At 45.3% G+C, this 27,833-nt stretch overlaps 1 protein-coding gene across 1 annotated transcript in view; it reads left to right on the forward strand.

Annotated features, from left to right (window-relative positions):
• Positions 1 to 3,025: 3,025 nt before the first annotated feature.
• MROH2B (maestro heat like repeat family member 2B) overlaps positions 3,026 to 27,833 on the forward strand; it is a 96,400-nt gene continuing 71,592 nt past the window's right edge. Inside the window, exons 1-8 of the mRNA XM_063118171.1 lie at positions 3,026 to 3,059; positions 6,551 to 6,690; positions 9,502 to 9,664; positions 12,627 to 12,725; positions 14,938 to 15,089; positions 17,209 to 17,349; positions 22,148 to 22,240; positions 25,943 to 26,089. Of these exons, the coding sequence (XP_062974241.1) occupies positions 3,026 to 3,059; positions 6,551 to 6,690; positions 9,502 to 9,664; positions 12,627 to 12,725; positions 14,938 to 15,089; positions 17,209 to 17,349; positions 22,148 to 22,240; positions 25,943 to 26,089 (969 nt within the window). The remainder of the gene's footprint in view (positions 3,060 to 6,550; positions 6,691 to 9,501; positions 9,665 to 12,626; positions 12,726 to 14,937; positions 15,090 to 17,208; positions 17,350 to 22,147; positions 22,241 to 25,942; positions 26,090 to 27,833) is intronic.

The raw sequence follows: 27,833 nt of genomic DNA on the forward strand, positions 1-27,833 counted from the left end.
CCTTCTGAGGTCATCATGCATCGCGTGTAAACAGAGGAGGGATCTCACGTTAAACACAACGTGAGATCTTCCCTCCTCCATCGCGGGATAGCAGGTAGGTCTAGCTAAGGCCTATAACCATGATGGTTAAAGTCATGGTTTAAGCTGTCTTCTGAACACAGCCTGGCTTTCTGGCTTAACCACTGTGGTTAAAGCCGTGGTTTAAGGTGTCTTCTGAACAGGGCCAATACGTCTTTAGTAAGACCTGTATGCATATTCCATAGGGCATATCTGAGAACAATCAGAGGGTTCAGCAGACAGCTCTCTTAAGGAAACAGTTGATCATTCTAGTCCCTTTACAACTTAGCATGAAAGCCAGGTCTACTCTGTGGCATTGGAAAATATTTGGATAAAAAAAGGCTAACATCTCCTTGACATTAATTGAGAAAATAATGTACTATTTATTAGATATATTTACCCCAGTTCCTAGTTACAAGTTCCTAGGCTGCTTATAAAAGAATATTATAAGAATATTATGTTGAGTTTTATTTGGGTTGTGCTTTTATATTGTTCTTCTGTACTGTGTTTTTATACTTTTGTTTGTTTTATCCTTTGAATTGTCTTCACGGTTTTAATTTTTGTGAACCACCCAGAGAGCTCCTGCTATAGAAATGTAATAAATAAATAAATAAATAAAAATAGTAAGCGTTAGTTTACAGAAATATGCCACAAATTGTCCTTCTATGTGCAAACAAACCAAAAAATACGGCTCTCCTACTTGTAACCCAGTCCCACGTGGTTCCGTATCTCCAGGAGCTGAGTTTTTCTGAAGTCCCTTTTGTAGATTTTTCTTAACTTTAATTTCACAGGGCAATCCCCAATCAGTAACTCAACATTGCAGTTTAAGTATTAGCCCTGCAATACTATAATCAAGACAAATATCAAGGATGCAAAAAAAAAGAAAGAAAGAAAGATTTCCCATCCCCTTGAAATTCTACTGTACACCATTAACAGTTCAATTTACCTTATACAAGGTGATAAGAGCTAGGGCTGTGCTCCGCTTCTCTTCAGATCGGAGAAGCGGAAGCGGATCGGGGTGCTTCACCTCCCCTTAAGGTGGAGGTGAAGAGGATCGGGGGGCAGCGGAGCATCGCGGATCGGATCGAGATGAAGGCGGATCCTTCGCCTCGATCTACAGCTCCGAAAAAAGGTAAGGGGGACTTACCTGGCACTGCTGCTGCCGGTGCGGCGACGGCGGCAGAGCCAGGTAAGGGGGCAGGGGGATCTTACCTGGTCCATTGTGGCCCGTCGCTGGGTTCACTAGAGCCTGTGGCTCAATCCGGAAGTGTAGGCCCCAAGCAGGCTCTAGTGAAGCTGGCGACGGGCCGCGATGGAACAGGTAAGTGGTCCATGCCACTTACCCTGCCACCGCCGCCCGTTACACTTGCACATCCTGGAGCAAATGGGCAGGCCAGCGATTGCACCGGTAGGCGGGCGATCATGGCAGCAAAGAGGCCATGAGTGCCTGCCATTCCTGGGCCCTGGTAAATCCATCCCTCTACTGTGGGGTCCTGGGGCTGTGGTCTAATATGGCAGTTTGGTCAGAAAATGGCCGCCTCGGCTTCGGAAATCCAAAGCCAAAGTTGAGGCTCACACATCCTATTGTGGACCAGTTCTTTTCTCCTTTTTTTTACTTTCTGGAAATACTTCCTTTTATCTGTCCTGAATCTCCCACCAATCAGCTTCATGGGATGAGCCCGTTGAATTCTAGTATTTTGAGAGAGGGAGAAAAGTGTAATTTGTATGTAGTGCACTTTGTCCAGAGATGTGCCACTCAGGGCCTTGCTAGACCTACCTGATAATCCGGTGGGGAGTAGGGGCGATGCAGCGCTACAGCTAGCGCGGGCCATCGCCCTTTTCCACACGTAACACGCGACGGGGTAAGGGAAAGCCCCGTCGTGTCCTCCATTTTTTTTTACTTAATGGGCCATGTGCGCAGGAGCGCACCAACGGAAAGGTAAGTTTTTTTTTTTTAAAAAAAATAAAGGGTTCCCCACTCCCCCTGCCCCTGATTTCCCCCCCCACAATGCCTGATGCCCCCCCGCCCGCTCGCTTGCCCGTCCTCCCCCCCGCTAGCCATGCCCGTCCCCGCTCGCCATGCCCTGGCCCCGTTCTTCTTTCCCCCCCTCCGCCATGTCTGATGCCCCCCCTGCCCACTCGCCAGCCCACTCACCATGCCCACCCGATCACCCACCTGCCATGTCCGATGCCCCCTCTGCGCGCCCCGGTCCGTGATCTCCCCACCCTGGCTCTGCTCTTCCCCCCCACCATCTCTCCTGCCGGGTCCACTCTTTCCCCCAGCCCCCATCTCCCCCCCCTGATTTCCCCCCCCCCAGGCCCGATGGGCACAGCGCTCCTATGGAGTGCTGTGCCCAGTGCACGGCTTCTCCCAGCTACTTGCAAGTAAGCAAGCAGCCAGGAAAAGCCACGGAAATCACTAGACCTTCCGCAGCCCGGGGCTGCGGAAAAACCGGGCCATAAGCGGATCCAGTTATCCTGGGTCAAGGGAGGACTTAGCCCGGCCTGACCCTGGGATCCCCTGTGCGTCATCTGGATGCACAGCAGGGAACCCCAGCCTCACACCGGGCTAACTCCTTTTCTAGCAACGGCCTTATTCAAGTATAGAACTATGGTAACTTCCAGGTAGCAACCCTGAGATCATCATCTCTGCATCTTGATCATGTCAACAATGCCAAGGAGATTGCACTGTCCTCATTGGTCCACTTAGGTAGTTTGAGTAAGGCATGACACCATCACCCATAACACAATCGCACATCTGGATCAGTGTGTGTTTTCAACCTCGGCTGCAATCCTATGTGGACCTACTTGGGAGTAAGCCCTATTGAATCCAGTGAGGCTTTCTTCCACTTAAATATGCATGGGATTGTGCTGGTAGTTTATCTAAGCTGCTAGTCCCTGTGGCAGCACTTTGGCCTGAGAGAGAGAGAGAGAGAGAAAGATGGAGAATTGATTGACACTGCTCATCATGGACCCATTAATCGAGTTAAAGATAAAGAAAGGTATCAAAACAGGTGCTGGGACAGACATTTTCTGGGGAAACACATCCTGATGCCAGGGACACTGATTCCAGGGGCAAAGGAACTGACTGTAGCTACTAAGGGGTGAGTGACCTGCACTCAGCACATGCCCAGGGGCCATCTTTTCTTTACTAGTACATCCTAAAGAACTGTGCCCTGGTGGTTGGGGAGAGAATAGAGCTTTCGGAATGAGAAGAAAAAGCTCTGTGGTTGGAACAAGCCAGAGTTCTATCTAATCCAGCTTAAGAACATCACAATTGCCCAGCTGGATCAGACCAAGGGTCCATCTAGTCCAGCCTTTCTCAACCTGGGGCGCTCCAGATGTGTTGGACTACAACTCCCAGAATGCCCCAGCCTGGGGCATTCTGGGAGATGCAGTCCAACACATCTGGAGTGCCCCAGGTTGAGAACCACTGATCTAGTCCAGTATTCCATTCACACAGCTTGAGGGAAAGCTGGCAAGGAGCAGGGCCGGTGCCAGACGATTTTGCGCCCTAGGCAGGCGAGCTGCTTTCACCCACCTACCCCACCCCCACACCAGTGTACCTGGGCATGGGATGCCATCTCGCCCACCCAGCTGAAACGAAGCCAGGACGCTGGGGCACCCAGCTGGAAGCTGCTCTGGGAGAGCCACTTCCGGGCACGCCGTTTCGAAGCCCCCCACCACAGCGTTCTGGCTTCGCTTCGGTGCCCACCCAGCCAAAGCGAAGCCAGGACGCTGGAGTGGGGGGGCGTGGCTTCACTTTGGCTGGGTGGGTGCCCAGCCAAAGCAAAGCCAGAACAGTGGAGTGGGCGGGCGGCTTCGGAACGGCGCACCTGGAAGCTGCCCTCTCAGAGCCGCTGTGGGAGAGCGGCTTCCGGGTGCAGCGTTCGGCGAACCCCCTTATCTAGGTGCTCTAGGCGGCCGCCTGAGTGGCCTCTATGGTAGCACCAGCCCTGGCAAGGAGGGTTTTTTAAAAAATGTCAATGGCCCTACCTTTTTACGGTTCCCCAGCACCTAGCCATCAGAGGGAAATTGGCTCTGAAAACGGAAGTTCAATAGATCTAGCATGGCCAGAAGCCGCTGATGGACCTCGCGTCCATGAAATTGCAGAATCCCTTTGTAAAGCCAGTTAAGAGGGAAGGAGACATACGGAGCGAGGGAGTTCAGGTTGTCACTGTAGCACTGTGATGGGAGCTGCAATACTGGTGGCAGATCCATTCATTAATTGAAGCCGGCGGTCCAGAATGACCCGAGTTAATTGCAGCCCTCGCAAATCCCTTCCAGCTTTATTCTGGCCTGGCAGCAAGTTGCAGAGAATCTTAAGCATCGTACATAATTTTGCAATACTCTGCATGAAGCTAACAAACGGCTAAAAACATTCAAGTCAGAAGCAAAGGTGCCACTTCAGCTCCTTGCTCCTGTAAGGGCTTTTTTCACACAAGGCTCCTAATTAGGGCTCTTGCATCTTTAACAGTTGCATAGAAAAGGGAATTTCAGCAGGTGTCATTTGTATATATGGAGAACCTGGTGTAATTCCCTCTTCATCACAACAGTTAAAGCTGCAGGAGCCCTGCCCTCTTTTAAATCTGGTCACTCTAGTATAGCTCCTGCAGCTTTAACTGTTGTGATGAAGAGGGGATTTCACCAGGTTCCCCATATACACAAATGACATCTACTGAAATTCCCTTTTCTATGCAACTGTAAAAGATACAGGAGCCCTGCCCTCCTTTTCAGATGGTCACCTTATTCATACTGCTTTCATACCATTTTATAGTGTTATATCCTGCTTGGTGTAGATTAGTTATCCTTAGAAATTTCTCCAATCCAAAAAGCCCCACAAACATACAAAGATGCATATATATATATATATATATACTCTCTCTCTCTCTCTCTCTCTCTCTCTCTCTCTCTATATATATATATATATATATATGCATTTTATTTCTTATTACATTTATCTATTATTTATTTATTTATTTATTTATTACATTTCTATACCGCCCAATAGCCAGAGCTCTCTGGGCGGTTCACAAAAATTAAAAACATTCAAAGTATAAAACCATAATATAAAATACAATCTAAAAGCTCAACCAGATAAAAACAGCAGCAATGCAAAATTACAAATTTAAAACACCAAGCTAAAATTTATTGATAGACTGTTAAAATGCTGGGAGAATAAAAAGGTCTTCACCTGGCATCTAAAGGCATATAATGTAGGTGTCAAACAAACCTCCTTAGGGAGCTCATTCCACAGCCAGGGTGCCACAGCAGAGAAGGCCCTGCTCCTGGTAGCCACCTGCCTCACTTCCTTTGGCAGGGGCTTGTGGAGAAGGACCCCTGTAGATGATCTTAAGGTCCGGGCAGGTACATATGGGAGGAGGCATTCTCCCACCCTTTTTCTCCTCTTGCAAGGAACTCAAGATGGCTTACATCGACCTTCCTCTCCATTTTATCCTCATAATGACCCTGTGAAGTAGGTAAGGCTGAGAGCCAGTGACCAACTCAAAGTCACAAGATGAGCTTCATCACGGTCAAGTTGGGATATGAACTTGGATCTCCCAAGTCTCAAGCCCACATTCTAACCACTACACCACACTTTCTCTTAGATAAAAGAACATTCAAAACCGCATTCTGTTAAGAAAACTGCTCACAAAAATGCATACAGAAATGTATGCATTAGAAGAAACATACAGGAAAATAAATATATGAATTTTAATGCAAACTTTCAAAAAGAACATTCTTAACGTTTGGCTTGCGACTACGCCATACTTTTATCCCGGGATCGTCCCTAGATCGTCCCTTTGTGTCCGAATGATGCACAGGGGATCCCGGAGGCAAGCAGGGATGACCCCTCCATCTTCCTGGGATAACCAAGACCTCGGTAATCCCGATTTTGCCCATGGTCCTGAGACCATGCTGAGGACAGTGGGTGGTGTGGCACCCGCTCCTGGCTTCTCCCTTCCTCCCTGTGAGTAGCGGAGGTGGGCACGGCTCTGTGCCCATGGGGCCCCCAGCAATTTCGCCACCCTTGAGATGGCTAGGTGGGGATGGGCACATTTGTGTTGTTGTTGTTTTACCTTTTTCACCACACAACCAGCTTCTCGTTAAAAAAAAATGGTGGCCGCGACGTCCCTCTTCCCTTCCAGGACGTCGCACGGCCATCTAGATGTTGGGGGAAGATCATGGAAGCTGGTAAGACCATGACCCTCCTCCCTCCCTCTACACCCTTAGGTGTATATGAGCCTTAAGTGTACTTGGGAAAATGAAAAACTGAGAGAAACCAACCCCGATAGGTGTGAAACATGGGTCACCACATTCTGCAATGAGGAACTGCATGAATAAGGAGTTGTTTCTGTTAAAAGGGAGGGGGGGTCTATTAGCTTGAAGCCAGAGCAGAGGGAAGGGGCGCATATTTACAGATCTTTGATACAGACAAATTGGACCCTTCTCAGAACCTGACAACCCGCGACCACGCTTTGCTGCCTTTCAGAGATTTACGACTATATCACCTTCCGTCTGGAATGCCTGCAAAATGCTGACCAAGCGGCTCAAGACATCATCAGGAAGGCGGACGGGAAGACTAACATCAAACTGGCTGTCAATATTTTGGCAGAGGAGATGGTAAAAGAGGTAGGAGCCCATTGCACAGAATGAAGCAACGGTTGGTTCCGAAGCTGTGTTTTGGATTCTTCCGGACTGGAGTTTTCAGTCCCATCTGGACGGACCTCTTTCAGCCCGAGGGCGAAATTCCGTTTTGGAGACGCTCTCGAGGGCTGTACTCCAGTTGTGGGCGGGACCAAAGAGAAATGGGCGGGGACCCAAATACCAGCATCTTTTAGCTTAAAGCTCTTCCTGCTAATGTAAGAGAGGGATTTCAGCCTTTTAGAATGGGAGCAAAAAAACCTGCGCAAAAGGCAGGAACCCACCAAAGGACCAGTGGTTGGGGGGAAAGCAGGTTGGCCCAGGGGATGTGGGTGTGGCCTTCTGAGGGAACCCAGAGGGGTAGATTGGGAACACCCCATCCCAGGCATTCCAGATTGGGGGGGCACCTGAGGTTCTGGGCGTGTTCAGAGGGAGCGTGTTCAGAGGAGGGCAACCAGGATGATCATGGGTCTGGAAACAAAGCCCTATGAAAAGAGACTGAAAGAACTGGGCATGTTTAGCCTGGAGAAGAGAAGATGGAGGGGAGACATGAGAGCACTCTTCAAAGACTTAAAAGGTTGTCACACAGAGGAGGGCCAGGATCTCTTCTCGATCCACCCAGAGTGCAGGACACAGAATAATGGGCTCAAGTTATAAAGGAAGCCAGATTCCAGCTGGACATCAGGAAAAACTCCTGACTGTTAGAGCAGTACGACAATGGAATCAGTGACCTACGGAGGTGGTGGGCTCTCCCGCACTAGAGGCCTTCAAAAGGCAGCTGGACAACCCTCTGTCAGGGATGCTTTAGGGTGGATTCCTGCATTGGGAAGGGGAGTGGACTAGATGGCCTTGTAGGCCCCTTCCAACTCTGCTATTCTATGATTCTACGGGCCCCTCTTGTATAGTTCCATCCTTAGGGCCCTTCTAGCAGGTCTTATTTTTTAAAAAAATATTTATAAAATAATATTCAGGTGATGCAGTTCATACTCCAAAAAAGTATAAGTGGAAAATTATTATTATTATTATTATTATTATTATTATTATTATTATTTATATGCCACCCCATAGTCAAAGCTCTCTGGGCGGTTTACAAAGATTAAAAAACTAAATATTAAAAATCAATATACAAAATTTAAAAACATAAAAACAGCTATCGTTTAAAACAATTTTAAACTCTCAGCCGGACCAAAGGTACTTCTAGAGTCAGTTAACTCAACATATTTATTATTTATTTATTTATTACATTTCTAAACCGCCCAATAGCCGGAGCTCTCTGGGCGGTTCACATATGCTGTTAAATGCCTGGGAGAAAAGAAAAGTCTTGACCTGGCGCTGAAAAGATAACCGTGTTGGCGCCAGGCGAGCCTCGTCGGGGAGATCGTTCGATAATTGGGGGGCCACCACTGAGAATGCCCTCTCCCTTGCTGCTGTGCTCTGAGCTTCCCTTGGAGCAGGCACCGGGAGGAAGACCTTAGATGTTGGCAACTGGTGTTTTTTCGTAAATGTGAACTTGTGGAAATGTCGGCTTCATGTGGTCATTCCACCCATTCCTACTTCAGACTCAATGTGGGAAGGTCAAGGGTGGATATGGTAGAGTTGGGAATGCAGGGGGCAGGCCGCCCATGAGGAAGAACACATGGGAAAAATAAGGCCTAGATATTTATAACAACCAGGTGGAATGAATTGGATTCTGGGAGAAGAGGAGCCAATTGGAGCTGAGCTGATGGAGGGGTTCCAGCTCCCATTCTCCCCCTGTGCTGCAGCCTGATGGAATGGCTGCTGTTAGGTGACAGCTGAGGGAAGGAAGAGTCTGCTGGAGCTGTTCTCTCAGTCCAGTCACTGGAACCTGCTTCCCACCCCACCCTTTGCTGTGGAGATTTGGGATGTGTGAGTGCAAGACAAACTGGAGCGTGTTCAGAGGAGGGCAACCAGGTTGATCAGGGGTCTGGAAACAAAGCCCTATGAAGAGAGACTGAAAGAACTGGGCATGTTTAGCCTGGAGAAGAGAAGATGGAGGGGAGGCATTATAGCACTCTTCAAATACTTAAAAGGTTGTCACACAGAGGAGGGCCAGGATCTCTTCTCGATCCTCCCAGAGTGCAGGACACGGAATAACAGGCTCAAGTTAAAGGAAGCCAGATTCCAGCTGGACATCAGGAAAAACTTCCTGACTGTTAGAGCAGTGCGACAATAGAATCAGTTCCCTAGGGAGGTTGTGGGCTCTCCCATGCTGGAGGAAACTGGACAGCCATCTTTCAGGGATGCTTTAAGGTGGATTCCTGCATTGAGCAGGGAGTTGGACTCGATGGCCTTGTGGGCCCCTTCCAACTCTACTATTCTATGATTCTATTTTTGTTATTTGTGGTCTAAGTGGCCAGCAATAATTTATTTCTATTTAATTACTTCGGGGCAGATATGCTGGTGTCCCTTATCAGGAACGACGGTGCCCCTGTAAGGATATGGAAATGGAGACGATGGAGCATATCCTTCTGTCCTGTAGCTTTTACAATCAGGCCCGCCATCTTATGATCACCCCATTGTTGAGTAAACTGTCTAGAAGTTCAGACAAATTTTATGTTAAGTTTCTGTTGGAAGATCAGTCCTCAAAAGTAACTTTGGCTGTTGCTAAATTTCTTACAGCGGCGGCCAGGATTAGAGCTCTCCGTGTATTAGACGAAAGTTGATAATAGCTCTAACTGTATGATGTTTCATGTTTGATTCCTGTTTTTTCATGGATCTATGGATCGCAATAAAGAAGTATGGTATGGAATAATTTATTTCTACTTTCTGCCTCCTTAGGAAACGCCAGAAAAAACCAGAGTCCAAGCCAGCTCCGTTCTTTTAGCTCTGGGAAACTCTCACTTCAACGACGTGATGTACGAGCTTCAAAGGAATGTCAGGGCTGGGCCCGTCCCTCACCACATGGTGTTTAAGACCCTGGGCAACCTGGCTTCTCACTATGGTATGGCACTCTCCTCCGGTTCTTCTCCCTTCACTGTCGCATGTTTAGGTTCAAGAGAAGAACGGGGCCTCTTCCTTTCTAAGGCAGGGCGCAATCTGGGCAGCGGCTGTGGGGGAAAATGTGTAGTGACATGAGCAGGGCTATGCAAGTTGGATCCAAGGTTTCATTCAACCAGGGCTCATTGGGGTGTAACTTAGGGAAGGGCCACAGTCAGTGGAGGTTGGTGGCCCAGATGTCAGTGGGGTGGTGAATCTGCACCTTGGAGAGCTCCTTTAGAGTTCTGATTAGTTCTGACTGAAACCTGGAGTGAATTCACTGCTTCAGGTTTCAGTAACGTCGGAGTTACCAGCCACCACCGGTCGTAGTTCCGCGGAACCACAAATATTTTGGGTACAAAAAACGTCATTGGAACAAACTAAAGGAAAATGGTTGCGCAAGGTGTGGAAAAGAACAAAACTTCTGAAATTCAATCCTCTTTTGAGAACTCAAGAGGAATTGCCTTTTCAATCTAATATGAAGGCCAGTTGTGCCATAAACTGTAAAAGAAGACAAATTCTTTCAGCGGCCTCATTTATTGTAATGTTTATTTTTATGTTTTGCATCTGAAATTATCCAAGGTTAGCTGTTGATGGGCAGAACGCTGTAAGTAATTTGGAAGTCTTTGCCCTGTTCGTTTTTTGTATGATATTTCTAATTCCTTACACTACTTTGTAGTATCCTTATCACTTTTCATATCCTATTTTCTGTGATTTTTTTTTAAGTCTTAGGTAATGAATTGCCTGACTTCTTGAAGTAGTTATTTATTTCTTTAAAAGGGATCTGTGCATTTCAGCTTCTTCAACATTCTTTTTTTTTAAAAAAAAAAAAACCAAATTCTTTCCTTCCTGTTAATGAAGAAATTTGTATTGGTAAACTCTTATCAAGAACTGAATAAAATTCTCAGCCTTCTGCACAGGTAAAAGTATTCCCAGCATGGAGAGGGCCATGTTGTGCCTGCCTGCCATGTTGACATTAAAGCGGAGACCCCGTCAGAACAAAAAGAGGTAGCAACCCTAATACAGCATTGCAAACATGGTTTATTTATTTATTTATTTATTTGTTGTATTTATATCCCACCTTTTTTCCTCCAAGGAACCCAAGGCGGCATTCTTAATTTTCCTCCTCTTCATTTTTATCCTCACAACAACAACCCTGTGAGGTAGGCTGGGCTGAGAGTCTGTGATTGGCCCAAAGTCCCCCAGTGGGTTTCCATGGCCGAGTGGGGACTAGAACCCGGATCTCCCAACTCCCAGTCCAACACTTTAGCCACTACACCACACTGGTTGAATACAAAGTAATGCAAGCCAGACTTTAAAAAGGTAAGCATTCAAAGCCCTGAGCCAGGATGGAGGACTCTTGTCAGTTTTGATTTCTCCCGCATTCCATTTGTTAAAAACAACATCTTAAATTCTTTCTGTCCCATTTATGAAGAAATGTGTGGATTTTGGTAAGTAATTATATACACCAGCGGTTCCCAATTGGTGGTCCGCAGACCCCAGGGGGTCCACGTAATCCACTCGGGGGGGTCCATGGCACCATTCACATATTAGCTCTGCAAGGTCCGCATTTTAATAATCTGGATCATCGATGTTGATCCAGATTTGAGATTAAAAGTCGGAAATATTGAACCGGATGTGGAAGGGATTGTTCAGGACAAAAAGAGGCATGATTTCTCCCATCACATTTAGGTTTAGTAGCTCCTAGACATGTCATAATTTGTTCAATTGTAAATTAGACGTTAGTAAAATTAAATTCGTCGTTATATTCCTAACTAATATCACAAATATCACAAATTTTAAGGTCTGTTTTTTAGTATACCTAAAATCCTTTGCTTATTAGGGGCCACCCCTTATTTTCTCCAACAAAATTTTCAAAAGTAGAGGGTCCATGGCTTGGCATTTGAAAAACAAGGGGTCTGCAGTACTTAGCTAATTGGGAACCACTGATATTCATGTTTTAGGGTTGTTCCTGTTGGGAAATCACACTCTATTCCAGAGATAAGCAGAATTAGCAGCGGCTCTCAGTATAGGACACAGCAAAGACTCAAAGGAGGCTAAGGATTCTTTGTTGGTTAAAACAAAGCCTTTTACTGGCAGTTGAATAACTTAATTACAGCATACATACTCACAGACATTCATAAAGGTTTTACAGCAGCAGCATTACAGATGGAGAGTGATAAAGATGGAGAAACACAAACATTTATATAGAGGAAAAACTGTACAGTCAGGGAACCACTAATTGATTAATTGAAAAACATCTCCAGCCAATAATTCAATAATTGTCCAGCTGAGACCTTGACATTCAGAAAATACATTTTCTGCTGACTTCTTCATTTTCTTCAAGTCTCCAGGCACTTGAAAAACAGTGGTAAAAGTAAAACTAGATCCAATCCAGGATCCAACAGTGCCAGCCTCAGCTTCAGAAATCCGAAGTCAAGGCGGCCATTTTTTTGACTGAACTGCCATTTTAGACCACAGCCCCAGGACCCCGCAGTGGGAAGAGAGCCTACAACTTCCAGCATGTACTGGCTGGGAGGAATGGACTTGCCAGGGCACACGAATGGCAGGGACTTGTGCCATCGGCTGCCCACCAGTTTGATCACCTGTCTGACCACATGCTCCAGGATGCGCAAGTCCCTGGATGAAGGGCCCCACTTTCCACAAGCGCCCCCTGAGAGCTACCCACCAAGGCTTACACAGCCCTAAATATTTACGGAACAGATCAAAATTCTCACCTATCCATAGGCAGGTAGCAAATGCTGGGGAAAGGCTCCTCCTGAATAACTTGGGCAGATGATACTAGAAAGAATACACATTTCGATGGAACTCCAGCCAGTGCCACCATGTTCAAATCATGCATAATGGAAGCCAGATAATAATTTGGTATCTAACAAACGTTCATATTTGTTTCTTCACTCCTGCAGCCCTGAAGTGTATCCCATTCTTGTCTCTGACCTTTCTATATATAAGAGTGATGATACGGCTGCCCATAATAAGCCACATGAAAGAAGAGATATGTTATGGTGAGTCAGGGCGTTGAGCAAGCATCTCAACCTCCTCTCGTCTCTTTTTCAATTTTGTACAAAGCAAAAATAAGTGGCAGCATCCAGCAAGCACGATGGCTCCACCCCAGGCCAGTGGGTGGGCCCCGGCACGTGCCCCACCAGACTGACCATGGGTGCAGCTGCTAGCTTCAGTTCATAGAATCATAGAATAGTAGAGTTAGAAGGGGCCTATAAGGCCATGGAGTCAAACCCTCCTGCTCAATGCAGGAATCCTCCTCACAGCATCCCTGACAGATGGTTGTTCAGCTGCCTCTTGAAGGCCTCCAGTGTGGGAGAGCCCACCACCTCCCTAGGTCATGGGGTCTATTGTTGTACTGCTCTAACAGTTAGGATTTTTTTCCTGATATCCAGCTGGAATCGGGCTTCCTGTAACTTAGAATCATAGAATAGTAGAGTTGGAAGGGGCTTATAAGGCCATTGAGTCGAACCCCCTGCTCAATGCAGGAATCCACCCTAAAGCATCCCTGACAGATGGTTGTCCAGCTGCCTCTTGAATGCCTCTAGGGAGGGAGAGCCCACAACCTCCCTAGGTCACTGGTTCCATTCTCGCAGTTCAAAAAGGACAAAACGGATCTTTTGTGGGCATAAGAACTGAAAACATAAAATGAAAAACAGCAGAGAAGAAAATGTAAAGGAATAAAAATATTCTGAAAGGGAAAGCAAAGATGTGTTTGATAATTAATGGTGAATAGGGATTTTTAAAATACATTTTTGATCGGGTATTGAACAAGAATAACAGCAATAAAACTGTAACTATTGCAAGACATAGTCAACACCCACAGGCCATCATATTTTGTCAGAGAATGGGTTATGCGTAGGTGAAAATATGGCATTTGTGGTCACCATAGTTTAAAAGATATATATTGTAGAGCTGGAAGGGCAACTAAAATGATGAAGGGGCTGGAGCATCTGCCCTACGAGGGAAGGTTACATCAACTGGGATTGTTTAGCTTGGAAAAAAGGAGGCTGAGGGGAGACAGGAGAGAGGTGGACAAAATTATGCATGGGGTGGAGAATTTATTTATTTATTTATTTATTTATTTATTTATTTATTACATTTTTATACCGCCCAATAGCCGAAGCTCTCTGGGCGGTTCACAAAAATTAAAATCATCATAAAACAACCAACAAGTTAAAAATACAAATACAAAATACAATATAAAAAGCACAACCAGGATAAAACCACGCAGCAAAATTGATATAAGGTTAAAATACAGAGTTAAAACAGTATAATTTAAATTTAAGTTAAAATTAAGTGTTAAAATACTGAGTGAATAAAAAGGTCTTCAGCTGGCGACGAAAGGAGTACAGTGTAGGCGCCAGGCGGACCTCTCTGGGGAGCTCATTCCACAACCGGGGTGCCACAGCGGAGAAAGCCCTCCTCCTAGTAGCCACCTGCCTCACTTCCTTTGGCAGGGGCTCACGGAGAAGGGCCCCTGTAGATGATCTTAAGGTCCGGGTAGGTACATATGGGAGGAGGCGTTCCTTCAAATAACCTGGCCCCAAACCGTTTAGGGCTTTAAATGTCAATACCAGCACTTTGAATCGGGCCCGGACCTGGACTGGCAGCCAATGAAGTTGTAAAAGGACTGGCGTAATGTGATCTCGCCAGCCAGTCCCTGTTAGTAAACGGGCTGCCCTGTTTTGTACCAGCTGAAGCTTCCGGAATGTGGAGAGGGAGACATTTTTCTCCTTCTCCCACAGTGCTAGAACCTGATGGGGGTCATCCATGAAACTGATTGCGGGGGAGATCCAGGACAAATAAAAGGAAGTACTTCTTCACAAAGCGCAGGGTTAAGCTATGGAACTCACTACCACAAGATGTGGGGATGGGCACCAATTTGGATGGCTTTAAAAGGAGGTTGGATAAATTCCTGGAAGAGAAAGCTATCAATGGCTACTATGTGCTACATTAGCAGAAGCAGTAAGCCTGTGTGCACCAATTATTGGGAACATGGGTGGGAGGGTGCTGTTGCACCATGTCTTGCTTGTGGGTCCCTGGTCTACTGCTGGTTGGACACTGTGTGAACAGAGTGCTGGACTAGATAGACCCTTGGTCTGATCCAGCATCAGGGCTCTTCTTATGTTCTTATGACATTCACTTTCACCAACGTGATTGACCTGGTTCAAGATAATCTCTCCTCAGACATTTCTCTCTTTTCTTTTGCAGTTATGGAAAATTTCTGTGCAGCGATAAACTATTACTACAAAAACTGGAGAGTCTGTTCATTCCCAAGAGAGGCTGAATCCCAGCTTTGTAGTCCTGTCATTCCCATCTATCACTGCCTGGTCAGTGACTGGCTGAACGACGAGGAAATGAAAGTGAGAAACATTTTGAACAGAATTGTAGAATAGTAGAGCTGGAAGGGGCCTCTAAGGCCATCGAGTCCAACCCCCTGCTCAATGCAGGAATCCACCCTAAAGAATCCCTGACAGATGGTTGTCCAGCTGCCTCTTGAAGGCCTCTAGTGTGGGAGAGCCCACCACCTCCCTAGGTCTTTGGTTCCATTGTTGGACTACTGTAATGGTCAGGAAGTTTTTCCTGATGTCCAGCTGGAATCTGGCTTCCTGTATCAGCTTTATCTCCGATTCATGATCAATTTTGAGAATGTGTCAGAACTAGGGGGTTGTGTTGATGCCATTACTTCTGTGGTGGGTGCTGAAAAACAGTCAGAAGATAGGACATGGGAGTGAAGGGTGTATGGGAAATCTGTTCCAGTTCATCCTGATCAGCATTTATCCCATTCATAGAATCAGAGAATAGCAGAGTTGGAAGGGGCCTACAAGGCCAGCGAGTCCAACCCCCTGCTCAGTGCAGGAATCCACCCTAAAGCATCCCTGACAGATGGTTCTCCAGCTGCCTCTTGAAGGCCTCTAGTGTGGGAGAGCCCACAACCTCACCAGGCAACTGATTCCATTGTCGTACTGCTCTAACAGTCAGGAAGTTTTTCCTGATGTCCAGCTGGAATCTGGCTTCCTTTAACTTGAGAATTCACACTTCCTGGACCAAACATGGATTACAACACAGTCTGTGGTAGAAGCCTGTACATTTCCAAGCTTGCTGTGTGAGTCGGAGACCAAAATTATTGTGTTCGACAGCATCCACCCATTTGAAAAACGCCCATTAAAATGCGTATTTTGTATTAAATGCAAACACACTTTAATCAGTGCAATTTAGACTTATGCAATTCAAAGATGCACATAATTGATGCATACATTTGGAGAAATATTCCTCAAAATAGGTATGGATTTTCATACAGAAGGGGGAAAAACAGAGCTCACAATCTACACGGGCATGAGTTGGGATGGGCTTCGAGGTGGAATTTGAAGAAATTGGGTGCAACATCACGCCAGTCTTTTTCCAGCTTCATTGGCTGCCAGTCCAGGTCCGGGCCCGATTCAAAGTGCTGGTATTAACATTTAAAGCCCTAAACGACTTGGGGCCAGGTTATCTGAAGGAACGCCTCCTCCCATATGTACCTGCCCGGACCCTAAGGTCATCCTCAGGGGTCCTTCTCTGCGAGCCCCTGCCAAAGCAAGTGAGGCAGGTGGCTACCAGGAGGAGGGCCTTCTCTGCGGTGGCACCCCAGCTGTGGAATGAGCTCCCTAACGAGGTTCGCCTGGCACCTACATTATATGCTTTTAGAGGCCAGGTGAAGACCTTTTTATTCTCCCAGCGTTTTAACAGTCTATAAATAAATTTTAACTTGGTGTTTTAAATTTGTAATTTTGCATTGCTGCTGTTTTTCTCTGGTTGAGCTTTTATATTGTATTTCATAGTATGGTTTTATACTGTTGTTTTATACTTTGAATGTTTTTAATTTTTGTGAACCGCCCAGAGAGCTCCGGCTATTGGGCAGTATAGAAATGTAATTAATAAATATTAATGGCACCTACACTGTACTCCTATCGTCACCAGCTGAATACCTTTTTATTCTCCCAGTATTTTAACACCTAATTTTAACTTAAATTTAAATGTTACTGTTCTAACTCTGTATTTTAATCTTATATCAATTTCTGCTGCGTGGTTTTTATCCTGGTTGTGCTTTTTATACTGTATTTTGTATTTGTGTTTTTAAACTGTCGGTTATTTTTCATTATGGTTTTCATTTTTGTGAACCGCCCAGAGAGCTTCGGCTAGTGGGCGGTATAAAAAATGTAATAAATAAAATAAAATAAATAAATCACAAGAGTTATTTTGGTTATTACAACGAGCACAGCTTTTGCAGACATCTGCGTAGCGGTAAGATATAAGCAGGCTGGCTTGATCTTAGGACCGCACCCTGTTCTTTGCCAGAAGCACGGCAAAAGGACTTGTCCTGCCATAATTCAAGTGGGTTTTTTGGTTATTAAGATTCAGATTTGTGAGGACATGGCCGTTGCACAGCGCTGAATGCGGCCTGAGCTGTAAGGGACGCCCTTCTGTTTCTCTCCATTGCAGGTTAAGGAGGCATCGGTGAAAGCCCAGTGGCCCATGTTGGGGGTTCTTGTTCGCCGTAGGGAGCAGCAAGAGGAAATAATCAGGACGCTCCCAAAGGTCCTCTTAGAGAGCAAGATCCTCGACTCCTACTTTGTCGCCAAAGTAAGGGACTCTCATTAGTGGTGGTTGTTGTTGTTAATACAGTGGTGTTGGACCTCTTTCATTTGGAGGGCCAATTCCACTTTGGAGAAACTCTCAGAGGGCTGCATACCTGGGCCGGATCTACACTAGTCTTATAACGTTGCTAGTGTCCCTTTCTAACGTGGTTCTCTGTATCGGTTCTCTGTATCACGGGGCACACTAGTGTGACTTAAGTTTAGCTGTAACGTTACTGCAGGGCACATTGTTCAATCCTTTCCATTGTTCTCCCTCTTCTCTGAGAGTAGCAGAGCTGCTGGGTTTGCTCTGCCCACTGCCTGCCTCATTCCAGCAGTGCAGGGCAGCAGTGCAGGGCAATAGTCATAAGCACACACACAAATTGCCTCCCAAAACATCTTGATGCAGGTCGCAGGGAATTGCCTGAATGCATAGGAGCCAGCCACTTTGCTGGAGCTAAACTGGGCTGGGTCTGGTCAGGGTTTGGATGGGTGACCAAATTGAAAAGTTTTAACAGCAGCCCCGTTTTGGACTGGGACCAAGAGACCCTTGTTAATTTTCCTGCACGGAGCTACAGCGATCCTTTGAGCGCTCTTCAGCTCCTTTGCAAAGAGGGGGAAAATGTAAAAAAAAAAAAAAATCATAAAAAATCAAGCGATGACCCAATTCGATTCAAATTTGGTATTTGAATTACTGTGCCAGTTTTGGTGTCTTTATCTTTAAAGCTTACGCAGATGTAAGGATTTGTTTAAAATCCTGCTCCTGCACCCACAGCAGCGGCTGGGGCGAATCTTTTGCAAAAGGAGCACAATTAAGGCAGGATGCCTGGGAGTACTTCACAATCAAAGCAGATTCTAAGGTGGAAAACTTCAGAGTCCTTTGCATGCAATTGTCAGTGATTGCACAGTATAAGGCTGGTGTGATTTATCTGCTGTAGCAGATAAGATAGCAAACGGGGTGAAGGAAGGAGAACAGGAAGTGGGCAGAGCAAACCCAGCAGCTCTGCTACTCTCAGAGAAGAGGGAGAGGAAAATTACCAGTAGAACGAGAATTAACGGTAGAATTACACATGAATCTGTAGCCGCGCTGGAACTAAGAAATAGAACCTGCAAGTACAACTCATTTACAACGTTAGAGACCCAGGGTCATATGACGCTGTGCATCACAGTAACCCATTCAAAACATTAGAATAACATCAGTGTAGATTCCCACATGGGGTGGGCAGGGCCTGAGATAGCTGCTCAGCAGCGCCACACTCCACCCAGGGCATATCTCCTCCAGAGTTCCCCTGGGCTTTCAATGCAAGAAGCTCCACTGTGGAAGAATCTGGTATTCCTGACGGCGTTATCCCTGCATCCAGTGGAGGCGTGTGGCTCCAACGTCTGTGGGGCTGCGAATCCCTCCAGGTTTCAATCAGAACCAGCCAGAGACCTAAAGAAGCTATCTGAGGTGCTGAGCCCTATCCCCAAAATAGGTTCAGCACCTTGCATGGCTCCTTAAGAGCTCTAGCTGGCTCTGACTGAAACCCAGGTGGATTCACAGCCCTGCCAAAATGGGGAGTTGCCAGCCTCCACTGCCTGCCCCAAAGGCCACCATGGCAGAACAGAACCTAACTACGCATTACAAGCAAAACTCTTGGCTCTTTGGGGACGATTTGAAGTAGAGGTATGGCACAAGGGGGATCAATATTTCCACCCCAGTTTCCCCCCCACCCCCCGCCCCTGCCCTCACCCACAGGGGGTTCAAGAAACACTTCACAATGTCACATCCTGTTGCTTTTTATATTTTTATGGGAGGAAATACATAGACGTTTTTGTGAAAAACATTTTACTACAATTGCAGAACAGACTGCCTTGACTTTTGTCGGCCGAATGATTCAGGCTAGAGTCTGTCCCCTGCCTTGTGTGGAAGTCCGACTCCAGAGTATAGCTCATGTCATGGCGAAAATTAGGGTGACCATATGAAAAGGAGGACAGGGCTCCTGTATCTTTAATAGTAATGTAGAAAAGGGAATTGCAGCAGGTGTCAATTGAAGTGGGTGAACTTCCCTCTTCATCATAACAGTTAAAGCTACACTAGCTATAGTAGAGTGGCCAGATACAAAAGAGGGCAGGGCTTCTGCAGCTTTAACTGTTGTGATGAAGAGAGAATTTCACCTTCAATTGACACCTGCTGAAATTCCCTTTTCTATATTACTGTTAAGGATACAGGAGCCCTGTCCTCCTTTTCATATGGTCACCCTAGCGAAAATGGGCTTGAGAATGTATGAACCAACCAAGGAAGAGATCTTGGGGTTGTGGTGGACAGGTTGATGAAAATGTCAACCCAGTGTAAAGGAGGCAAACTCCATGTTAGGCATTATTAAATAAAAGGAATTGAGAATAAAACTGCCAGTATCGCACTGCCTTTATACAAATCTATGGTGCGACCACACTTAGAATGCTGTGTGCAGTTCTGGTGGCCACACCTAAAAAAGGATATTATGGAGCTGGAAAAAGTGCAGAAAAGGGCAACTAAAATGATGAAGGGGCTGGAGCATCTCCCCTATGAGGGAAGGTTACATCATCTGGGATTGTTCAGCTTGGAAAAAAGGAGGCTCAGGGGAGACCTGATAGAGGTGTACAAAATTATGCATGGTATAGAGAACGTGGATAGGGAGACATTTATCTCCCTCTTTCCTAATACTAGAATCCAATAAGCTGATTGGTGGGAAATTCAGAACAGATAAAAGGAAATTCTTCACACATTGCATAGTTAAACTATGGAATTCACTACCACAAGATATGGTGATGGCCTCCAACTTGGATGGCTTTAAAAGAGGGTTGGATAATAACTGGAGAAGGCTATCAATGGCTACTAGCCATGAGAGCTATGTGCTACCTACAGTATCAGAGGCAGTAAGCCTGTGTGCACCAGTTGCTGGGGAACATGGGTGGGAGGGTGCTGTTGCACTCATGTCCTGGTCAAAAGTTGGTTGGCTACTGAATGATCAGAATGCTAGACTAGATGGACCTTGGGTCTGATCCAGCAGGGCTCTTCTTATGTTCTTACAAGTGGTGATCAATGGTGCTTCTCAGTCCTGACAGGCATATTCTAAGCCAACTTCCATGCTGCAGCCTTTTGCCTAGAGATCTGTAGACATTTAGTACAAAACCTCTGTAGCCCTGTATCTACTGGAACAAGCAAGAGGGCACTTCTGTATCCTCAGCCAAAAAAGAAAATACATTTAGACGAAAGAGAAAAAAAAACTTTTCTTATTCCCAACACGTTTCAGAAAGGACTTTCCTTCCTCAGGGACCACTTATCTTTCTCCAAATATGTCACACAAAAAATATTTCCAATGCTGCTTCTGTCTTAAAATGCTCACAAGCTTTTGGAGCATTTGGAGACACATAAGTCACCCCTGAGAGACATTCTTTCTAAAACACTTTAAGCATAATAAAAGATTTTTCAGGCACCTGAGAATATTTTCTCTTCTGTTCTGGGCCCTATTTCTACAGCCAATCTTTTACTTAGTTATATCTGATCCCCACCTTTTGATTCATAAGGAACCCCAGAATAGAATATGCTATAATAGAAGGATACTGAAGAACTTCATTTGGTATGCATTTTTTTAGCAAAATGACCTAATTCACACTTCCCCTAACTAATACACAGATAGGAACATAGTTATCCTTTGAATTCTGCATTTCTACAACTTTTACAATGTACTTCTCAGCTCACAAATTGCATATATACATGCATACATTAGAGGAAGGTCTGTACAAAATAGAGCATATTGGGGAAAGGTACATAGAAAAACCCTGATTATTATTATTATTATTATTATTATTATTATTATTATATTTATTTATTTCTTACCCACCTCTCCCTCAGGATCGAGGTAGGGTACAACACCAAATACAAAACACCATAAAATATATATAACTGCTTAAAACCCTATAAAACAAATACATTATTCAAGGGCATCTTAAAATTCAACTGGGTAGGCTTGCCAGAAGAGATCAGTCTTAGGAGAAGATGCATACAAAATTTATATGTAGCATAGAAAAGAAAGGAAAGGAACCTCTCATGCAAGCACTGAGTCATTACTGACTCTTGGAGGGACGCCAGCTTTCGCTGACGTTTTCTTGGCAGGCCTTATAGCGGGGTGGTTTGCCGTTGCCTTCCCCGGCCATTATTACCTTTTCCCCAGCTAACTGGGTACTCATTTTACTGACCTCGGGAGGATGGAAGGCTGAGTCGACCCGAGCCGGCTGCCTGAAACCAGCTTCCACTGGGATCGAACTCAGGCCGTGGGGAGAGTTTCGGCTGCAGAAACTGCTGCTTTACCGCTCTGCGCCACACGAGGCTCTAGCATAGAAAAATACATGCAAATTTTCATGCAGTTTTTTAAAGAAATCACAGAAGGATACATGGAACAAAATGGAGTTATAATTGAATACATATGAAACTGACATGGATCAATTTGTTCATCTCCCTTATGAAAGCAGCGGACCTGCTCCATCCTCTTCTGGCACATGGCATTACTCTGGGATGGCATATCCCCTTTCCTCTCCCCAGGACTTCACTTTTTTAAACTTTTTCTTTTTTACTGGCCAAGGGCAGAGAGTGAGGAGCAAGGCACAGAAGCTGAACCTCTGGGGAGCAGCTGAGTGAGAGCTGTCGGATCTTCCGTTGCACAGAGGTAGCATCAGCACTCTGCTGCATTTCCATTAACAAGGTTTCCATTCATCACTGTGAGCAATCTTTGCATTATTACTTCTGTGCACATCAGCTAATAAGTGTTGATTCCTCATTATAGAGGCTTGGCTTTTTCTTGGACGTCTGTGAAGACTGTAAACCTCCAATACCGAAGAAGACATTCCAGGCCCTTTGTGACTTTGTATTCCAGCAGGTGAGACAATAGTGGCCTTCTGATTTCTTTGATCCAGGTGGACTTTGTAACATCTGTCCCAATTTAAATGAGACACTGCCTGTGATGCGGCTCTGTGTAGTGAGCTGTTTGGGTGAAATTTGAGTACATGGGTGCATTAGTGAGCTCCAGACTGATGCTCTCATAGAATCATAGAATAGTAGAGTTGGAAGGGGCCTATAAGGCCATCGAGTCCAACCCCCTGCTCAGTGCAGGAATCCACCCTAAAGCATCCCTGACAGGTAGTTGTCCAGCTGCCTCTTGAAGGCCTCTAGTGTGGGAGAGCCCACAACCTCCCTAGGTAACTGGTTCCATTGTCGTACTGCTCTAACAGTCAGGAAGTTTTTCCTGATGTCCAGCTGGAATCTGGCTTCCTTTAACTTGAGCCCGTTATTCTGTGTCCTGCACTCTGGGAGGATCGAGAAGAGATCCTGGCCTTCCTCTGTGTGACAACCTTTTAAGTATTTGAAGAGTGCTATCATGTCTCCCCTCCATCTCCTCTTCTCCAGGCTAAACCTGCCCAGTTGTTTCAGTCTCTCTTCATAGGGCTTTGTTTCCAGACCTTTGTTTCTCTGGGAGGGGGCTGCCCTGGGGTTGGCTCAGAAACACCAGCTAGTACAAAACGAAGCAGCTTGGATGCTTTGGGGATAATCCTACTAAGCACATATGACACCAACGCTAAAAGGATTGCACTGGCCGCCTAGTCCCTACCAAGCCAAGCTCAAGGTTTTTTTGATGACTTAGGGCCAGGCTGTCTGAAAAAGTACCTCCTTCCATACAGACCAGCCGATTCACTGAAGTCATTGATGGAAGCCCTCCGAGTTGTGCTTCATTGGTGGAGATACATCCAGTGGAGGCTGATGGCTCCAAAGTCCATGGGGTTGTGAATCTGCTCCAAGTTTCAGTCCGAACCAGTCTGAACTGTGCTTTAGAGTTCTGACTGGTCATGGCTGAATCTCAGAGCAAATCATCAGAGCAACCAACCTCCAGTGGATACACCTTATTGTAACTCCAAAGGAGGGTCTTCTCTGTCATGGCCCCCATATTGTGGAATTAGGGATGGTGAACAAGCAACGTTTGAGCTCAGCAAAGCTGTCTGAATTCCCCCTCAAAGCTCGGTTCGCATTGATCACATTCCTGAACATACGTGCCTTTTTTTTTTTCCAAAGAAAAAAAATGTACTTTTTTAATCAGGAAAAATGCACATTGTAACAAAGTTTGGGACAAAATTCACTCTTTCCTTGAAAGGTTAAAGTGTGGAAATGTAGATGGCTGTGTGTGTGCACACTTGTGAATGTGAATGCAAGCTAAGGAAATTGCAAAAAAAAAAAAAAAAAAATCCAGAGAATTGTGCTCCGGATTGTGTTCATGTTTGGGTTTGCAAACAGGACACGCTTGCATGATCTGCAAATAGGAATGAAATTCTCATCTGTCCTCTCATCCACAGTGGAATGAGATCTTTAGAGATCTGACAGGTGTTCCACTGCTGTTCCATGCACCAGGTGTTCCACTGGTTAGTAAAATATACCTATTCATGCAAGCAATTCCCAGACACCTAGTTTTAGTACTGGCTTTATTGACATTTGGATATTTGTTGTATATACAGGGTGACCCTATGAAAAGGAGGACAGGGCTCCTGTATCTTTTAACAGTTGCATTGAAAAGGGAATTTCAGCAGGTGTCATTTGTATGCATGAAGCACCTGCTGACATTCCCTCTTCATCACAACAGTTAAAGCTGCAGGAGCTATGCTAGAGTGACCAGATTTAAAAGAGGGCAGGGCACCTGCAGCTTTAACTGGTGTGATGAAGAGGGAATTTCACCAGGTTCTCCATATATACAAATGACACCTGCAGAAATTCCCTTTTCAATACAACTGTTAAAGATACAGGAGCCCTGTCCTCCTTTTCATAGGGTCACCCTAGTATATACTACTATTGTTTTATTGTGTTGGTTTTTATCTTGTATCCTGCCTTCTTATCTTTTATGATGAAAGGAGATCTTGATGTTGTGCGGACTTTATACTGTTAGTTTTACCCTACCCTGTGCCTGCTTACCCTACCCTGTGCCTGTTGGCATTCTCTTCCCCTCCTTATTGTTTTACTATGATTTTATTAGATTGTAAGCCTATGCGGCAGGGCCTTGCTATTTACTGTTTTACTCTGTACAGCACCATGTACATTGATGGTGCTATATAAATTAATAATAATAATAATAATAATAATAATAATAATAATAATAATAATTCAGGCCAATTTTATCCACCCCAGACAGCCCTCAAAATATTTGACCTGGATCTACAGCTTTAAAATAGTTTATGATATTGAAGATACAAGGGGAATATTCTATTGAAGAATGGTATAAAGAAGTATGGGATATAGCTATTAATGATAAATTAACAAGTAATATTAAATATTAAATGGGGAAGAGGTATAGCTAAATCAAATGATTTTGAAGGAATTTGGAAACAGTTCCTAATATTTGTATTTTCTAAAGGGAGTGGGAATCCACCAGCAGAAGAAAGTATGAGATTCTGGAATCAGGAATGAGATCCCGTGGTGGGGGATGCACTGTAGGTGTATTGATTATGTTATTAAGATAAGATATTGTATTCAACTGAATTATGTAGTATGTTGTGTGTTTTTTATGTGATGTAATGTGTATGTTTAAGTATTGTAGAAAATAAAAAAAAAATAAAAAAAAATAGTTTATGATAGTTTTGACAACTGTTGGGGGCCGTGACACACTCCGTATACAGTTTTCAAAACGTTTTCAAAGTGTTTTCAAAGTGTTGGTGCAGATCTGGCCTGGGCCTACGGTCCCACTGAATGGCAGCCCAAGAGCTCCCTCTACTGGACACTTTTGTTGTTTATTCGTTCAGTCGTTTCCGACTCTTTGTGACTTCATGGACCAGCCCACGCCAGAGCTTTCTGTCGGCCGTTGTCACCCCCAGCTCCCCCAAGGTCAAGTCTGTCACCTCCAGAATATCATCCCTCCATCTTGCCCTTGGTCGGCCCCTCTTCCTTTTGCCTTCCACTTTCCCTAGCATCAGCCTCTTCTCCAGGGTATCCTGTCTTCTCATTATGTGGCCAAAGTACTTCAGTTTTGCCCTTAATACCATTCCCTCAAGTGAGCAGTCTGGCTTTATTTCCTGGAGTATGGACTGGTTTTATCTTCTTCCTTCTTAATTCAATCCTAACATTTTGAAATGAAGGGCAGGCCATGCAGCCACGTGCTAAAATTAGGACCCGAAACTTAAATGATTGCAAGGAACCTTTAACAACAAAAATAGTCAAGATGCCTTTAAAAACACACACACCAAATGATCATCTAACTTAGGGTGACCCTATGAAAAGGAGGACAGGGGCTCCTGTATCTTTAACAGTTGTATTGAAAAGGGAATTTCAGCAGGTGTCATTTGTATATATGGGGAACCTGGTGAAATTCCCTCTTCATCACAACAGTTAAAGCTGCAGGTGCCCTGCCCTCTTTTAAATCTGGTCACTCTAGTATAGCTCCTGCAGCTTTAACTGTTGTGATGAGGAGGGAATTTCACCAGGTGCTGCATGCAGACAAATGACACTTGCCGAAATTCCCTTTTCCATACAACCATTAAAGATACAGAAGCCCTGTCCTCCTTTACATATGGTCACCCTATCTAACTAATTTCTTTATCTGTTCTAGGTTCTTCCACTTGATACCACAGTACAACGATTAAAGAAGCCCCAGAAGACTGTGGATAGGTTCACATACCAGAGTTGGAAACCAGAAATCGAAGAGACCTCAGTGGAAAGGCAGGTCCACCTAGCAGAATCAGCTACCTCTGACCAGGTAAGGTCCTGCCATGTGTCTCATTTGAGTCAAAACATTAGCCTGATACAAAAACCTAAACCCAAGCAGTGGGCTCAAATGGAAAACACTTGTCCTAAATCAAGTGTTTTAGGTACCGCAGGGCTCAGTCCTGGGCCCAGTGCTCTTCAACATTTTTATTAATGATTTGGATGAGGAGGTGCACGGAACGCTGATCACATTTGCAGATGACACAAAATTGGGTGGGATAGCTAATACCCTGGAAGACCGAAGGAAACTTCAAAGTGATCTTGATAGGCTGGAGTGCTGGGCTGAAAACAACAGAATGAAATTGAATAGGGATAAATGCCAAGTTCTACATTTAGGAAATAGAAACCAAATGCACAGTTACAAGATGGGGGATACTTGGCTCAGCAATACTACAAACGAGAAGCATCTTGGAATTGTTGTAGATAGCAAGCTGAATAGGAGCCAACAGTGCGATATGGCTGCAAGAAAGGCAAATGCTATTTTGGGCTGCAATAGAAGTATAGCTTCCAAATCACGTGAGGTACTGGTTCCTCTCTATTCGGCCCTGGTTAGGCCTCATCTAGGGTATTGTATCCAGTTCTGGGCTCCACAATTCAAGAAAGACGCAGACAAACTGGAGCGTGTTCAGAGGAGGGCAACCAGGATGATCAGGGCTCTGGAAACAAAGCCCTATGAAGAGAGACTGAAAGAACTGGGCCTGTTTAGCCTGGAGAAGAGAAGATGGAGGGGAGACATCATAGCACTCTTCAAATACTTAAAAGGTTGTCCCACAGAGGAGGGCCAGGATCTCTTCTCGATCCTCCCAGAGTGCAGGACACGGAATAACGGACTCAAGTTAAAGGAAGCCAGATTCCAGCTGGACATCAGGAAAAACTTCCTGACTGTTAGAGCAGTATGACAATGGAATCAGTTGCCTGGTGAGGTTGTGGGCTCTCCCACCCTAGAGGCCTTCAAGAGGCAGCTGGACAACCATCTGTCAGGGATGCTTTGGGGTGGATCCCTGCATTGAACAGGGGGTTGGACTCGATGGCCTTGTAGGCCCCTTCCGACTCTGCTATTCTGTGATTCTATGAGTGACAGCAACTCCTAGATCTGTGGTTTCCAACTGGGAGTGGGGCAGCTACATGCTAATTTCCCAGTCTCTCCTGGGTGACTTCAGCCTGTCTCCACTTGCCTCCCCTTGGCCTAAACAGGGTGAGCAGTCTGGCACATAGATGAAACATCCTCAGAAGCACACAGTCATAGAGATTCCAAGCAAGCCTGAAAGACTAGAAGCCCAGCATGCCTAGCAAGAAAAATCTGAGCCCTGAGCAAGCGCAAGGTGATGGGGATTATTTAACGTGGCTGCCTCGTTAGAAAGGAAATTTAGCTGAGAAAAATCAAAAGGCAGCACAGAACGAGGGTTTACCAGTCCCCCATGCATACAAGGTTAAACAGAGAGGCCATGCCCTTCTCTAGGGAAGAAAAGGTTCAATACTGTAGTCACAATTTCTTGCATAAAAATGCAGGTGCAGCATAGAGTTTCAAACTAAGTTTGTTTAGTCCATTTCTCTGTGTGCTATAACATACTGGCAGATGTGTGAGAGAACAAACACAACTCCTCCCAGCAATGGAGGAAGGTCAGAGAGAGGGGGGCAGGGGTTGGGAAGGAAAAGAAAGAGCAGGAAACCACACCATAGGCTACCAAGATCCTAATCCTAGCTGTGCCCAAAATCCCCATGCATTAACTCGCTTC

This window comes from Elgaria multicarinata, chromosome 2 (assembly GCF_023053635.1).
Source record: "Elgaria multicarinata webbii isolate HBS135686 ecotype San Diego chromosome 2, rElgMul1.1.pri, whole genome shotgun sequence".
In the NCBI taxonomy this organism is placed as follows: Eukaryota; Metazoa; Chordata; class Lepidosauria; order Squamata; family Anguidae; genus Elgaria; species Elgaria multicarinata.